The sequence below is a fragment of the Cyclopterus lumpus genome, chromosome 9 (genome assembly GCF_009769545.1).
Source record: "Cyclopterus lumpus isolate fCycLum1 chromosome 9, fCycLum1.pri, whole genome shotgun sequence".
Classification (NCBI taxonomy): domain Eukaryota; kingdom Metazoa; phylum Chordata; class Actinopteri; order Perciformes; family Cyclopteridae; genus Cyclopterus; species Cyclopterus lumpus.
The window spans coordinates 15,385,090-15,400,608 of record NC_046974.1 but is presented as its reverse complement, the minus strand read 5'-3'; the positions used below and the strand labels follow the sequence as shown (position 1 = coordinate 15,400,608).

The 15,519-nt window shown below is 40.4% G+C and overlaps 1 protein-coding gene across 3 annotated transcripts in view; it reads left to right on the top strand.

Annotated features, from left to right (window-relative positions):
* Positions 1-15,519, top strand: part of mctp1a (multiple C2 domains, transmembrane 1a) — a 170,541-nt gene that overhangs the window by 44,913 nt on the left and 110,109 nt on the right. Inside the window, exon 1 of one of the 3 annotated variants that reach the window (XM_034540700.1) lies at positions 1,295-2,204. The exons of the other annotated variants lie outside the window; for them this stretch is intronic. Within the exon in view, the coding sequence (XP_034396591.1) occupies positions 1,671-2,204 (534 nt within the window). The 5' untranslated portion in view covers positions 1,295-1,670. Of the gene's footprint in view, positions 1-1,294; positions 2,205-15,519 lie in introns of those variants that run through there. 3 annotated transcript variants of the gene reach the window in all.

Here is a 15,519-nt window from a genome sequence, read left to right as displayed (position 1 = left end):
ACATTCACACACACTGTGGATTAGCTTCCTATTAACAGAATCAGGATCATTAAGAGAAGAGGCCTGCTCACTGCAGACTCATCAGTTATCCAGGAAAGCTGATGGGAGCTGAAAGGAATTGTTTGGCTCACATTAGCATCTAGTTAACTGAGAGGGGTTCAGGGCAGTCCCCTGTGTTGCTGCCAGTGCCCCCTGCTTGTCATTAAAGGGTTTTATCTAGGATGGATGCAATATCAACCAAAGTGATCCCTACAATCAAACGTGTCATTGGCTTATCATCTCATGTTTGATGTACTTCCTAATTACTCATATCTGTCCATGTGTCAGAAAAAACCCAGAAGTTAAATTAAGTATTCTTCTATTGAGGTCAGTGTTGCCATACATTACCTTACCACACAACATGAAAGGCTGATTTTAATGTTGTCATTATTAGAGGGTCGAGGTCAAGAGCTCGAAACAGAAAGCTTTGTCAACGCCACTCACACCTTCAACATCACGAGATACCAGGTTATATCTCCACGTGAATACATGTCCATGCAAGCAGCACACAAGTCCTCGGACTCTCAGTTCCTCTCTGTGTCGTGGGATGAGCTTCAGCCAGTTCTAACATTCCCCTAAGAAGTACATTTTCTGCAGCCCTGGTTGCAGATAAAAGGTCATTCTGTGACCTCTTTTTTTGTGTACATGTGTGCGACAGGAAGTTAGATAAGAGAGGTATTCACTCTTGTAATTACTGTCTGTGTGTTTGTTTACAGGTTAGTGGGCACATTGTTAACCAGGGGGAAAGAACAGGCCAGCAATGAAGCAAAGGCCATAGGGGGAGACATAATGAGTTATGCACAGCAGCAGCAGCAAAGCAGCAGCAGCAGCACAGCATCCTAAAAGAGAGATGGTTGTTGAGCGCTTCCTGCTTGCAGCCGCGTGTGGGTGAACACATTTACTGAAGCCTGACCTCTTTGACAGAGAGAAGATATCCAGAAATATAACCACAGTGCAAGAACATCCACACTGACCAAAATATTTACCACGATCACTGTTTTGAAATAATAACTCTAGAGGCTGAAAATCACAAGGCACAATCAGGGGGGAGAGGGGGTGGGGGGTGACAAGAGGATCCACAGTTGAATTCTAAATATCTCCACGAGGCATTTTGGGGTTGCGTTATGCAATCACCAGCCTACAGATTATCCAGTCAAGTGACATGTTGGCCAGAGGGAGGCGCGGTGCAGCCTTCGTCCTTCATTTGAATAAAACAATTAATTGGGGAAGTTGACGAAAGCTTTGCAAAGCACGTTCGGCGGAGCAGAGGCACAGGGACCACCAAGCGGAGCGTTGAACAAGCATTTTCAGGTAGTCTTGCAGAAGTCGCTGCATGTGTTCTAACTTCACCACTGAGCTGACACATACCTTCAATAGATGAGACTAATGCTTGCTGTCTAACACGCGTGCTGCACAGTGTGGCACACAGAATCATCAGTACTGCCTGCAAGGCATTCTACAAGGTTCGTTGGAGACGAACACCCCCTTCCTCATCTCACCGTGCGTCTCTTTCTTGGCGCTGTAAACTGATCATCAGTGAAAGTGCTCCCGAGCTGAAGCAGCCGAACTGTGTGTGACATTCTTCCACTATTCGGATTGTGCTCAGGCTGGCTGGCTGCTGCACAGGCACCATGGAGCAGAAATCACCTAAGGATGAGGGCACCGCCAAAGGACAAGAGTCTCTGTCCTACCAGCGGAGGATGTGGAAGAATTTCCAGGAGAAAACCAAGCCTTGGCTGAGTCCTAAACTGGGATCGGAGCGTCGTGGTGCCAGGGGCGCGGAGGGCAGCAAAAAGGAATCAGGGTTATGGATGTTTAAGAGGAAAAAGAAACAGTTGGACCGGGTGTTTTCGTCGTCTCAGCCAAATCTGTGCTGCTCTCCGCCGGCGCCCTTTGAAGGGGACAAGAAGTCCCATGGGAGCGACGCGGTCCCCGGCACCAGCAGCGAGGGACGCCCTCATCCCCTGGGCGCAGCTTCTGGAGCCACGGGGAGCAAACCCGAGTTGACGGCACACGGAAGCCCAAAACTCCTCGTGTCCCAGCTGATCATGTACCAGCAGAAGAGCTCCTCTCTCGGCTCGGCGTGCTTCGAGAAACTGGTGGTGGACCCGGTCCGCTCTGGTGGGGAGAGGAGGAGCAGCTGCGTAAAAAACGCAAGTGATTCTGTGAGTAAAGCCCCATGTCGTAAACACATGCAATCTGGGAGATTATCTGTTTCTAGCAAGCATCTCTCGCAAACATTCATAAGGAGGCGGGCTACATTGCCCTGCAAACTAAATAACGAAGACACGTTTCGTGATGGCGGTGCTGCGACGTGCTCACGAACCGTATCATCAATTTGCTGGTCCCACTGCGTTCCGTACTCTGTCCTGTAGCTTATAGAACTGTATGGGCCATATGACTACAACCGATACCAGACAGTGTATGCCTATGTGATCATCACCACAACAAGTTTACATCACAATCTGCTTGGTTTGTTATCTTTTACCATCACAGTCACTCCATGTTATTACCCTGGCTTGTGTACATTATTGACTCCTTGATAGGATTTCCATGCTCTGATGCCTGCAATCTTTTGCCTGCTCACGTGCTTTTCTTCCAGTAGGCTGTAGGGTATGTCTCCTAGCTTCACAGTCCAGCTATCACAGTGTCCCATGCCAAGTACATAGAAGCTGCAACCGTGCCATGCTTGCTCATCTTACTCTTTCATGAAAAGGGGCCAATTTGCAGGCATGCCACTAGCAGAGTTGGAGATTGATGGTGGATATATTTCCACACAACTCAACATTCTGAGTCAGGGTGCTCTAGGGGGAACAGTACCCTCCTATCAAAGGGATGTGTTAGCTGTAGGGTATGCTTCATTCACAAAAAGGACATACAGCCTGAAAGCCGTAAAATCATATAAAAAATGACGTCTGATGAGAGTAATAAAAGTAAACAGTCTCTAAGGTCATGTCTGGTCCCACAACTTGTCCCCTTGACAGTAGTAGTCCAATTTAATAGTACCATGTTGTTTCAGACGGGCTATTGATATTTAACGATGCTGTCGACAGTGCATTCTGTTTCAGTGGCTGCTGTTATTGCAAAGCTTTCATCTCACCACTCTTGAAGTGTTCCAGACCTGCTTTTCTGAGCATTCATCGAGATCGCTGTCTCAAATTGATTTTGCATATGAGAAGCATACACTTCTGCTCAGATGAAGTTAGGGCCAAAGATGTCTTATCCATTAAATCTAGTGCAGTGCACTCAGCTGGAGAGGTAAAAAAGCATCTATTAAGACTTCATTGAAACTGATCCTGCCAGCTTCATCCCAGCACTTACAGATCAGTTACATAATACGCAGGGACCTCACTTTGCCAAAAAAAGTCTGACATTCAGCGTGAGCTATTAGTTACGTCCCGTTGTTGCCATGTGTATCCAAGGTTCTGTTTGTCATTTGTTAGATTTCCACTTCAGAGGAGAATAGAGGTAAACACAGCATCATCTTCTCGAGTTTTAGTCAGTGATAGGCATTTGTTGTTGGCTCGACTGTACGCATGTACAATCACAGATGCAAGATATACAGTATGATCTTAGTCTAGTAGGAAATGAAGTTAGAGGTAGAAGAATTAGGAAAAGATGGCATAATATGATGGGGGACGAGAGGAAATAGATGAAGACAGATCAGACAGGATTGAATGTAATGAGGGGCGATGAGGGATGAGATGAGGTCAACTGAGATAAAATGAGCTATGATGAATATGATTATTGATAAAAATAAGATTAAGATTAGAGAAGAGATTAGAATGGATGAGATTATACATGTTTTTTTAATACCTGGGGGGAAATCAAGTATTATAAAGAAGTCAGTGAAATAAACGCTCAACATCACAACACAAAGACAGGTAATAGCTAAAAATGTCTGCAGTTGATGTGTGTGCATTTTTGGGCATGCACATATATTGCATTTGTTTGCATATGCAGAATTGACGATGCATTTATGTGCTGCCTAAACACTCACCCATCAAGGATTGTAAATCAAAGTCACACTTTTACAGTCATCCACAAATCCAGCAATCTCATTACTAAAATGAGAACATAAAGCTCCAAGCCACCATTTCATGAATTAGATAAGAATATATATGGAACATACCATTTTGCAGTTTGATTTGGAAAGTACGTGGTGAAGGGGATTAATGCCAAAGTCTGGAAGTCAATTTCATTATTGACTCAATGAAGAAAAACAATAAGCACATCTAACATGTTAGATTTTAATGTGTGTGCATTTCTGACGCCTAGTGTGAAGGCTACAGTGTGATAGAGGGAAGCACTTGCTGAAATAGAAAATGATTAGTCATTTTACAGATATAAAATTCGTATGGGTAATATATTCATCATGTTCTTCCTCATTCTGTCTCTCTAATTGTAGATTTAATTAAATAGGAATTATTATTATTATTATTAGTCTCTCCTTCCATTTTAGGCTAATAGGTGTTATTTGATCTACAGAGGTTTCAATAGGTTTTTTCAGACCTGCGTATTTGCACTGAAGCAAAGTGGTTCATTATTCAAGTCTGGTGTCAAACTAAATGCATACAGCGTATTGAGGGATGAGAGTGTCTCCAGTGCTCGTGTCAGTTGAGCTAAACTGTTTGGATTACACACTCGTCTGTCCAAATTCAGCCAAATTTTGTATCATCACACATACTATAGGTAGAAATAATAAACAAGTTTTCCAAATTTGAGTTGATTTCAGCAAGTCAAAGGGGGAATCTAGACCATTCAATATCTTTAGGAAAAGATCACAAAGAATAGAAATAAACTAAATAAAACTCATAAGAAAATATAGCAGATTTCTTAATTAGCCAGCAGCTACGCCTCGTGAATCAGACACTGTATGTTAGCAGATACCAACTGCTCTGACTGGTTTGCAATAATGTATACATTGTCCTCACATTTATCGGCCTGCTTTTCTTTGTTTACTCACTTGAAGTCTCTGTCCATGGTATTTGAATTGTGGAATATGAATGGTCACCTTTCCTTATTGTCTCCATCAGTTTAGTTGAAGAGGACCTAATCATGACCTTTCTGACTGCTTGTACTTTCTCTATGCTTATGCAATTAGTTAGCAATTCATTAATTTGTAGGTGTATTTTAACATCTCTTTTTTTCAAGAAAGATAAAATAATTCGGCAAAACAAAATGCTGTTATGTGCGCAGCTGCAGGTAACTGGACCCAAATGCCGTCAACACTCGAAAAGGCAACTTTATTGCTCAACAGGATTTAACAGGATTCAAAAACAAACAAAACAGGCTCACACACATGATCTTCCATGATCTAGACAAGACGAACCAACCAAGGAGAATGACATGAACAGGACTTAAATACAGAGGGCTGGTGCAGGTGATTGGACACAGGAGGAAACAATCAGGGACAGGGCAGATAATCACAGGGACAGGAAGTGCAGAGAAACAGAGGAACACGAGAGACAAGGACTTCAAAATAAACAACACTACAGATCCTGACAAATGCTGGTTGAGAAATGTTCACAGTCTCAGTATTTCGTGCTGTTACTCTGACATTCAGTACGCGGCTTCCAGTTCTGAGTGAATGCCTCCCTCCTTCCTTTCTTCTGCTCAGCTCATATGGAGTGCTTTACAATATTGTAATGCTTGTGAACCAGGGAAGTAGGTTTTTGTGTCACAGAGACTATACACTCAAAGCATAATGCTAAATGTATCTGATGTAAAATATGCAGAGTGGGTATTTGATTCATGTCTATTGGACAGGATGAATGAATAATATACCTGTTTTTGGAAGAACATGGCCTAGACAAATGCTTCATTCATCCCTTTTAAACCACTGAGTTAGTCCATTGTTCTTTAATTGTTTCAAAATACTGCAGTGTCTGAATAAACCATTGGTCAGTAACCCGGCATATATTTAGACACTGTAGAAACATGATTCTTCTATCTTCAATGCCTTATTTAAATACAAATTGTTCACAAGGTTTGGGATCTCAGTACATGTATCATACCATGCTGGCCCTTTGGGATGATTTTAATTATTGTCCTCTTTGTTAATGCAGTGACTGTGAAATGAGCCATGTTTGGATGTCCTGTAGGAATACGTGTCTCGCTTGTGGCTGTTTTCGGATGGTAACAACAGCATCATGGCTACTTGGAAACAGTCTGTGGCCTCGTTCTGGAAGGGTACTGATGGCAGCTTAAATTAGGATTCATTACAGCCCAGGGGATGGTTGTAACACTGACAAGCTTACACACACCGACAGGCACGTGATTGATGCCGACCTCGAAGCTGCTACGATGAAGAAAAAAAAATATCTTCACACTGGGGAAAGTATGACTGACACCATTTGGAGTTGTTGATGGGTTTTCATTCTCACTTTGTGATTGAGTGCCTCGTGTCTGCCTCCCACACATCTGAGTGTGCCTGTTTCTCTGCCATGGAAATCTGTAAACGACCTGTGATACAGGATGAGAGGGGTTTCATCTGCAACATGTTACCAGCTCATTTAGATTAAATTTAAGGAAATGGCATAGTGGCTCAGTTCTTGTTTCCTAAGAGCCTGAGGTGTCTGCCCAATCCCTTTGCTTCAGATTGGTATACACTCTGTATTATTGATCTGTTAGCACATTGACAGCGTATAGTTTCCTCTTTTCTGCTGATTACCCTGGAAAACATTGAATTGAACAGCCTTTTATTTGTTGTGATACATTTAATCAATTTGTTATGCCTCAGGACATTTCAGTGCCATATCAGATTATTTCCAAATTCTTTCTTTTAAAGATGTTTTTTCAAATAACTGGAGGAAGTGTCAAATAGCCTGCCTCAATGCTTTGTTTTATCATAGAACCATGGAGCCATGCAGTAAACAAATCCATGGATGTTCATTAAGAGCCGATAGTGTGAAATGCATGAGTTAAAAAGTGGAGGAAAGAGACAATTAAAGCACCAGGCATAGAGGGTGGTTGAAAACAAAAAACTAAAATGTAAAAACTTCTATTCAAATTTGAAAGCTGGTTTGCTGCTTCAGTAGCCACAACTAGAGGTTTATGATGTTACTATGTTATACACATTCTGATTACATACAACATATATACATCTCAAGGTGAACTTTCCTGTGGAGCATGCTTATTATTATTATTATTATTGTTATTATTAATTATTATGCAGCAAGGTCACAACTACTGTATGTGTTTTTGCGAGTCGTTGGCCTCAATGATCCAAACAATGGGTCCCCTTTTTCTTCCACCACTCAGTATGTCCTTGAGGGATAACCTTGTCTCTCCTTGATTTATCACATCTTCCATCCCCTTATCACAGTTTTAGCCTGTATGGTAATTCCCTTAATAATCCCAAATGTGTCCCTGCCTGTCAGAGGAACAGCCTGTGCATTGCAGGATGGGAACTCTGCACTGTGACATTGTGTTACCCTCTATCGTTGTTCCCTACAGTCTTAGCTAGTCTCATTACAGTCTCATACACACATTCTCAAGCACCTTCACATATACATATATATATATATATATATATATATATATATATATATATATATATATATATATATATATATATATATATATATATAACAAAGACCAAACGTTGTGGCAGACATGATTGTCATTCAGATTAACAAGAGAGCAGGTAGAGCTGGATCAACCTTTATATCAATAGATGGAGCCAGGGAATCTGCTTTCTAACTCTTGAAGTATGCCCTCCGACAGATGAATCATCACTGAGTCAAGTCAGACCAAAGCGGTGGCCCAGTGGAGGAGAGGATATGTGTGTTTATGTATATGTGTAGGGAGGGTGGTCACATTACAGATGACATCCAACGATGGCTTGCTATTGTTGTATTATTTGATTAAAAGGATGAGTTACCTGAATATGTAATTTTATTATATAAGAGCCCAAGCAAAGCGTCTGCGTCAGCTATTTTTTTCAAACCTTCAACCCTGACACTGTTGAAATGTAATAACCTAGCAACGGAGCTATGACAGTTTTTGTAAATGGGTCCAATGCACAAGATGAAAGCAAAGGCAACTCCAGGCAGACGGACAGCAGTGAGGTGGCACAGGTGGGCTGTGGCCATTCTTTCCATACAAAACACATGGTGACCAAAGGCATTGGGATATGTTTCCTACTCCTCATGCTAATCAAACAGATCATTTGCAACTCAATGTAGACCCACTTCCTCAGTGGTGAGTGGTTATTGATATTTGCAAGTGAGATTCTCTCTAGCATGGATGAAGCTGTCCCGAAAGTGTGAGCCATAAGTGTTGCTGCAGCCCATTAAGATCAGTATGCGTGCATGGCTGTTTATGTGATGCACTGCATATTAAGATGAAGTCATGTGTGCTTCCTATTATCCCACTTACAAATTGGGGTGTTGTGTTTCATGTGCAATGTATGCTGCACAATACATATTAATGTAGTTTGTATGTGACCCATTGTACCTAAAACCATCTCAATACTTTAAAATGATACCTCATTTAGTTTTTACATTAGCTTAGTTGGCACACATCGACCAAACTCAAACTGTTACAAACTAAATACCCTGAGAGTGTTCTGCAGCTCTGTGCAGATTATAAAACCTTTGTCCTCTGCAGCGTTGACTTCCCCTCAATAATGGCATCACATATAATACGATAATCATGTAAGGCAACAACAGGCCTAACTTAAATGTTGCTTTCATTTTTTAGTCAGACCTTTGTAAAACAATATGTAACAAATAAGTTAATGGATATAAATTTACTGAATTGTTATTTATCATTATGAAATCGTACATCAGTAACTTTGTAAAAGATATTTTAAAGAAACACATTACAATTCAGGTATAAACATTTTTAATGCAGCAACAGATTTAGAATTAGCATTCCTATAACGTAGATAGTATATAGATCATATATTATCGACCTGATCCAGCCATTTGAGTCAGTATCGTCCCGATATCTGATATCGGTATTGGTGCATCTCTAACTGTAAACATGTCCTATGCTTTATGAGGCCACACACAAAGGGCAATATTGTACTTGTATGACGCTTGCTGATGAATTAATGAAGCCTTAAATGCTTTAATATTTCATGACTCATGAATTCTTGGACTCCTGTTAGCAGGTCACAATCTTTCATTTTGACAAAAGTTAAGTAGATGTTCGCATTTTGAACTGGAGGGAAACTCTTTGTAATCACTTTAAAAGCCAAAGTATTGATCCAGAGAGAGAGAGCAACAGAGGCAAAGACTGAACGAGGGTTGTTGATACTCTGTGGAAATATTTGCGGGGAACCATTTGTCAACTTCCTCCTCATAAGTTTTCACTGGATTTCTTTTCAATAAAGCCTTATATTGAGTGAATTTGGAAGTTACATAAGAAAGTGGATCTGACCGGCTATAAGACTGATTTAGAGTAGAACTTTTATGCCTGCCAATTTTTACTGCATTGCCACTTGCCTTGAAAAACTGCCAAATAGAAATGTTCCAATACAAATAGGCACATTAAGATGTGGCTGTACTGATTTTAGTTGTTCAAGTTTTCCTTAAATATGAGAAGTACCAAACCCGACAACATTAGTAAAACATTTTACGTTTGTTTAATGGATGATGGCAAAAGGACAGTATTTCTTCAATTCTTTATTTTTTTTTCTTTCTCTTTCGTTTTTGATATTCTAAATATACCAAGTGACAATCTGTGAGTCAGAGGTTAGATGCAGAAATAGAGTGATTAAGGTTAGGGTTGTGTGTTCATACCTGTGGCTTCTGAGGAGCGTCTCCCTTTTGTGCATGTGTAAGTGTGTCTGTCTGTGGGTGTTTGGTTTAGTGTTCTTCAGATTGACTGTGAGACATCCATCATTTCACCACTCAACAGGTTTTATGTTGAAGTTAGTTTGAGCCCACAGTGAGGTTCAGTTTGCTCAAGGCAAGCCTCAGCTGTAGCTGAGAGACTTGGTCCACTGAGTTTATTGATTATACTTTATCAAAAAAAGTATATTTGAGTGATACACAACATCATCATGTTTAGTACTTAACTGATGCCTAGAGCAATCTGCGTGAAACTGTGGATTTAGGGTAGGTCCCTACATTGTCAAAATGACTTGCAGCCAATAGTAAGGGCGAAAGTCAAAGTCAAACAGACACGTATTGGAACACCACTAGAAGAAAAATGAGGTTAGGTTTTAGATAAGAGCACAGGAAAGTACGATATGATCAACCATGAGATTTGACGAACTTCAAGCCCATCCGGTTCTTTTATTAATGACATGAAACATACAGGTCAAACTCAACAGATAAGATAATGTAGCAAATACAGTTTTCTTACAAAGGTCAGGCAACGAGAGATCTACCATCAGATGATTCTTGCCTGTTGGCTTGCCAACATATCGCACACAGACACATAACTGCCGCTGTCTTGATACACTATTTTAACTAATGACGTTTGATATAGTGTGAGATATCTGTATAATATAGATATGGTCACGTCATTTTAAAAATTTTTTTTTTTTACTTGCTGTGGTTTTGTACATTATTTTGTTGTTGTTAGTGGCTCATCACAAAGCCTTGAGAGAAAGTGTACATGTTTGGGTGTTGGTGTTGGGGGGTACCGATGATACAGCCATCCAGTGACAATCCAATTTAACCCTTTAAGAGACATACCTTTTCCACTCTGGGAAGTTTGAAAATAAATAAAGTGATATGAGGGTACAGGAAATACATCAGGGACAGCAGGTCAGCTGGCAAGCATGTAGCCACGTAGTATTAGGTCACATCTATGTCCTAACTTTATGTGGCTCTGACACATACACTGTTGCAACAGTGAGACGAGAACAGAGTTTTGTTTCCAGTAACTGTGTAACAACTCATAATGGTTTACAGTTATGCTCCACCCAACATTTGACTTTGACTTTGTATACCGTTATGACATTTGAAGTTGACCGTGAGAGTTTAACTTGATCAATTGTGAATAACAATGATACTAATAATACATTTAATTTCTATAGTGCTTTAAAAAGGTTCTCAATGGCACTTTACATGGTAAAAACAGAAACAATGAAAGCAGTAACAATAAACAAGGCAGCTAGATGACATAACAGTAAGAAACAAAACACAAATTATACATAACTAGCATCACAGGTTAAAAGCACAATTAAATAGGTGAGTTTTAAGTGCAGTTTTGAAAGTGGCGAGTGATGGAGAACGTCTGTGGTGCTGGGGGAGAGAGTTCCAGAGGGAGGGGGCATCAATAGAGAAGGTCTGGAGCTTGGTCGGAGGGGGTAAGGAGGTTGGCGTGGGGGGATCTGAGGTTGCGGGTGGGAGCGTGTCGGTGCAGGGGGTCCGATTATTTGCTGTATGGGGAGCCGGTGGTGGTTTTGGAGGACTGAGGTGATGTGATCTCTGGTGCAGGAGTGGGAGAGCAGACGGGCAGCTGAGTTTTGGATGTATTGTAGTTTATTAAGGATTTTGGAGGATGTGCCGCACAGGATGCTGTTGCAGTAGTCCAGTCGAGAGGTGATGAGGGCGTGGATGAGTGGATGTTTCAGAGGCTGAGGAGGAGAGGGAGAAGCGTAAACAGATGTTTTTGAGATGAGAGAAGGCGTTTTTTGTGACGTGATTGACATGGCGTTCGAAAGAGAGGTTTCGATAAAACATTATACCAAGGAATATATGATAATCTATACAAGTGCAAATCAGTCAGTCAGTCCCCGAAAACACATCAGTTCAATCATTTTGTTTCATTGGGGGTCTTTACGGGGTAATGATTTTATTGAGAGCAACATAATTTTGGCCCACGATCAGCACATTGCCAAAGTGCAATCCACATCAACTTCCCTGCAGTATTTCTGTGCTTTCACTCTGTCTCTACATGTGGTCAGCTCAGGCTCAAACTGACAGGATGAAATCAGTGTCTATCATACTTAAGAGAGGTGATGCTCTGTGATCGATGTGAACTGTTCTATACTCGGACTGCTTGGAAGGTACTTAGTGCCACCTACTGGTGCTGATGTGGATCTCTGGAGAGCAGAGAGGAAGGCCATGATTAGAGTGGCTTTTGGCTATGATGTGCCTTCCATTAAGCCTTCCACTTTCTGCACACTCTGCACTATCCGTCTCTTAGATTAAACGGCACTTGTCTAATAACTTTAAAATAGTTATTTTAATTAGAGAACATAATTCATTCATACATCATATTCTCTCTACACAGGTGAAAGTTAGGCTGATGAAAATTAAATCATGGTTGTGTTTTGTTCCTCCCTGAAATGTGGTTGTAACCTAATCTTACTATTCTGAGGCAGCTCACAGTCAAACAGGCGTTAAGTTCAGAAGGTTACACCTTCTGCAGATGAGTGGAATGGTAAACATTTATATTTTAGTGTTATTTTGCTTTGTTTAGGTTAAAAAAGAGAAATCTAGGCGAGTTTCTCAGAAGCTACATTATTTCTTCAGTGCACGCTTTCATTAATAGACTGGTGGGACGTTCCTTATCATGCACAATCAAACATAACAATTTAGGATTCTATTTGTTTCCTTGCGGTGATGAATGTTTTGAGAAAGTGGTGCACAACGAATGGAGGATATTGCAGGTTTATTTTGTTGAGAATATAAATCCCGAATGCATTTGTGGATGTTCTCTTTTGCGCTATGCAAATAAGTAGCTTACAATTGTTGGTTACACACACACGCAGTAGGATTTGATATGGTTGCTTAAGTAAGCATGTTCCTATTCTCAACATACCGGTAGTCCATTCTCAATGTGGTGCTAATCCCATATCTTGGACTGTATCCTGAATATACAGAAGCCACGCAGCTTCCCTGCTGCATTTCTTATCCACTATAAGGAGCCTGTGTAATTAGCTTGCCAATCGCTTTTTTTTCTTTCGAGCACCCGCTAGAACATCTTTCCTCTTAAGAAGTCCTTTAACTGAACACTTGTTTTTATCATTTAATTAATGGCACCTCAGTTTAAATGTTGTCAGTTGTTTCCACTGGGCATTAATGTTTCACGCAACATTCTTGAATAAAGTGATATTTCCTTGTTGAAGGATTCAGATTTTTTTTAGATTGATCAAATCAGAAAATCTGAAACCTCTGTCAGGACTCTGCTTGCTTTTGGACTAAAATGCGATGCAACTCTGTAACTCTAGCCTCACTGATTTAAGACTGACATTTTCGAATGGGTTAATGATGCTGGGATGCTATCAGATGGTTGAAAACAAACGTAGGCATCTGGAATCATTTTAGCAACAGAACTATTCTCCCTTGTGAACTATTGACTATATCTCTCAATTCAAGATGTCTTTTTGAAGAACTGACAACTTCACTTTACTAGGTGTTTTTTGGAAGCGGTAGTATAAGATGAGCATATAATTTTGCAAAAGGCACATTTCTGCAGTGCATTGAATGTTACTAAAACGCTCCATTATCCCTTCCACTGACCAACACTGCAGCACCAACATGCCCTTAGAGATTGTATGTTTTATTATGTTTTATTTACTGAATATTGCACTTAATAGGTCAATTACTGTGTGATTTATAAAGCATGGCAACCAGATGAATGAAAATGTTTTATTGAGATGTGTGTGTCAGTCCTTATTGTATAATATCTCCCAGTTAGAAGATGTAGAAGGATTTAAAAGCTCACAGAAATATGTCTTGAATTTTGCCACGGTGTCCACTTCTTTGACGTATTGCTTCAACTGTCCAAATTAACACAAAAAACATCAGCATACATAGTATTTGTCCATTTAATGATTACATTTTGAATTTGTTAAATACTATGAGATATTTAAAAAACAATGTTTAACCAGATGAAGCTTAAGATACAACTTTCTGTACACAGAGGTTAATCAGGTCTGTACTGTAGAGATCTTGCTGTTGTCATCATCTAAGATGGTTAGTTTTCCTTATGGGCTCACGCCTTATTGAATGTTATTGGATTAGCTGAAAAGCTGAAGTATAACATTATAGACATGTTTTCATTAAATAATATCATCCAAAATGGACCTAATTTAATAACTAATTGAAATGTATTCTTTCTTCTGTTTCATGCAGCTGCACCAACTAGATTTGTGTTTTTCTTTTATAAATTGGAAATGTATAAAGCTTTTTAATGTCTTCCGCAGAGCAGTGTTGCTATGTCATAACACGCCCCATTCACATTCTTAGACAGACAATACGATAAGAAAAATATAGGTATTTTTATAAACATTTATTTAAAATATTCAGAGGATGTTTTATTGTCTGATTTTACCTTTCTTTTCTTTAATGTTATAGAGATTAGTTAAGTCCCCCCCACAGTTTTTTTTTTCTTCTTGTGGAGCAAATGGACTACAACTGCATTTTGTTGTGCAACCCTGTGTTGCATAATTATAAGAAATTATTCTTGGATCCTTAGTGATTTTCACACGTTTTTTATAAAAAATGTGGACCATACTAAGATTTTCTAGTCACCATATCAAACTAAATGCTTGTTGGTATATCAGGCGTGTTGATAATTACCCCCAGAGGCTTGCCAGCCACAGTGAGTTGCACTGGAGTCTCCAACTCCAACAGGTGGCAGCTATTTCTAAGTCATGATTATGCCCAAATGCCAGAGAGGTCTCTATAAACAGGCTTGAACGTCACAGCGTTACTTTCCATTTCATTTCATACTGTGCCCCCATCACTTTGATTCTACTTCTACTTGTATGCTTGCTTCTCATTTGCAACTTTGTCGCTCTATCTGTCTCCATCTCTCCATCTCTTAATTCTCCATCTCAAGGACAAATAGCAGAGATGTTGAGGAATATTGCAAACTTGTAATTCTATACTAAGAAGTGTGAGGAGGGCCCTATTCCTGTTCAACCTGTCAGGCTCCCGAAAGGAGATATGTTCATTCACAAATGTGTTAAGTCATTGGTTTGACCTCTGAAGCTGAGGGTTTAAGAAAGGTTTGCCGTTCCCTTTGGTGTGCACATCCACTGTTGACTCACCAGCTGACATATTACTTATGGAAACGCGTAATACCCATTAACTTTCTGTCCTGTATTATGTTGCTGTGAGAGACATCAGACTGTTCGCACTCTGTCTCTCATCCATGAGCTCCAAAGAATCGGGGGTGAGTTTCATAGCACCTCGCTCAGACTGTTTCGTTTGTTTAATAGTTATAAGCCAGTTAACAGCATTATTTTTTTTTTTACAACACTAGACTTTTCTTTTATTGTGTGGATTGTTTTTTATTTTGCCCTGTGACTTCTTAACTTCTGTGAGAAATAATTAGATTTGTATTCATACATTGTTTGTAATCCGAGTGGACCTTGTTCAAAGCCTCTATTGTGGACGCGGCTGCTCGGGGCTGTGGCCGGAAGGTCATCGGTGCCTGTCGTGGCGGAAACCCTAGAACCCGGTGGTGGACACCGGGGGTGAGGGTAGCCGTCAAACTGAAGAAGGAGGCCTTTCAGCCTGGCTGGCCCAGGGGTCTCCTGAAGCAGCTGACGGGTACTGG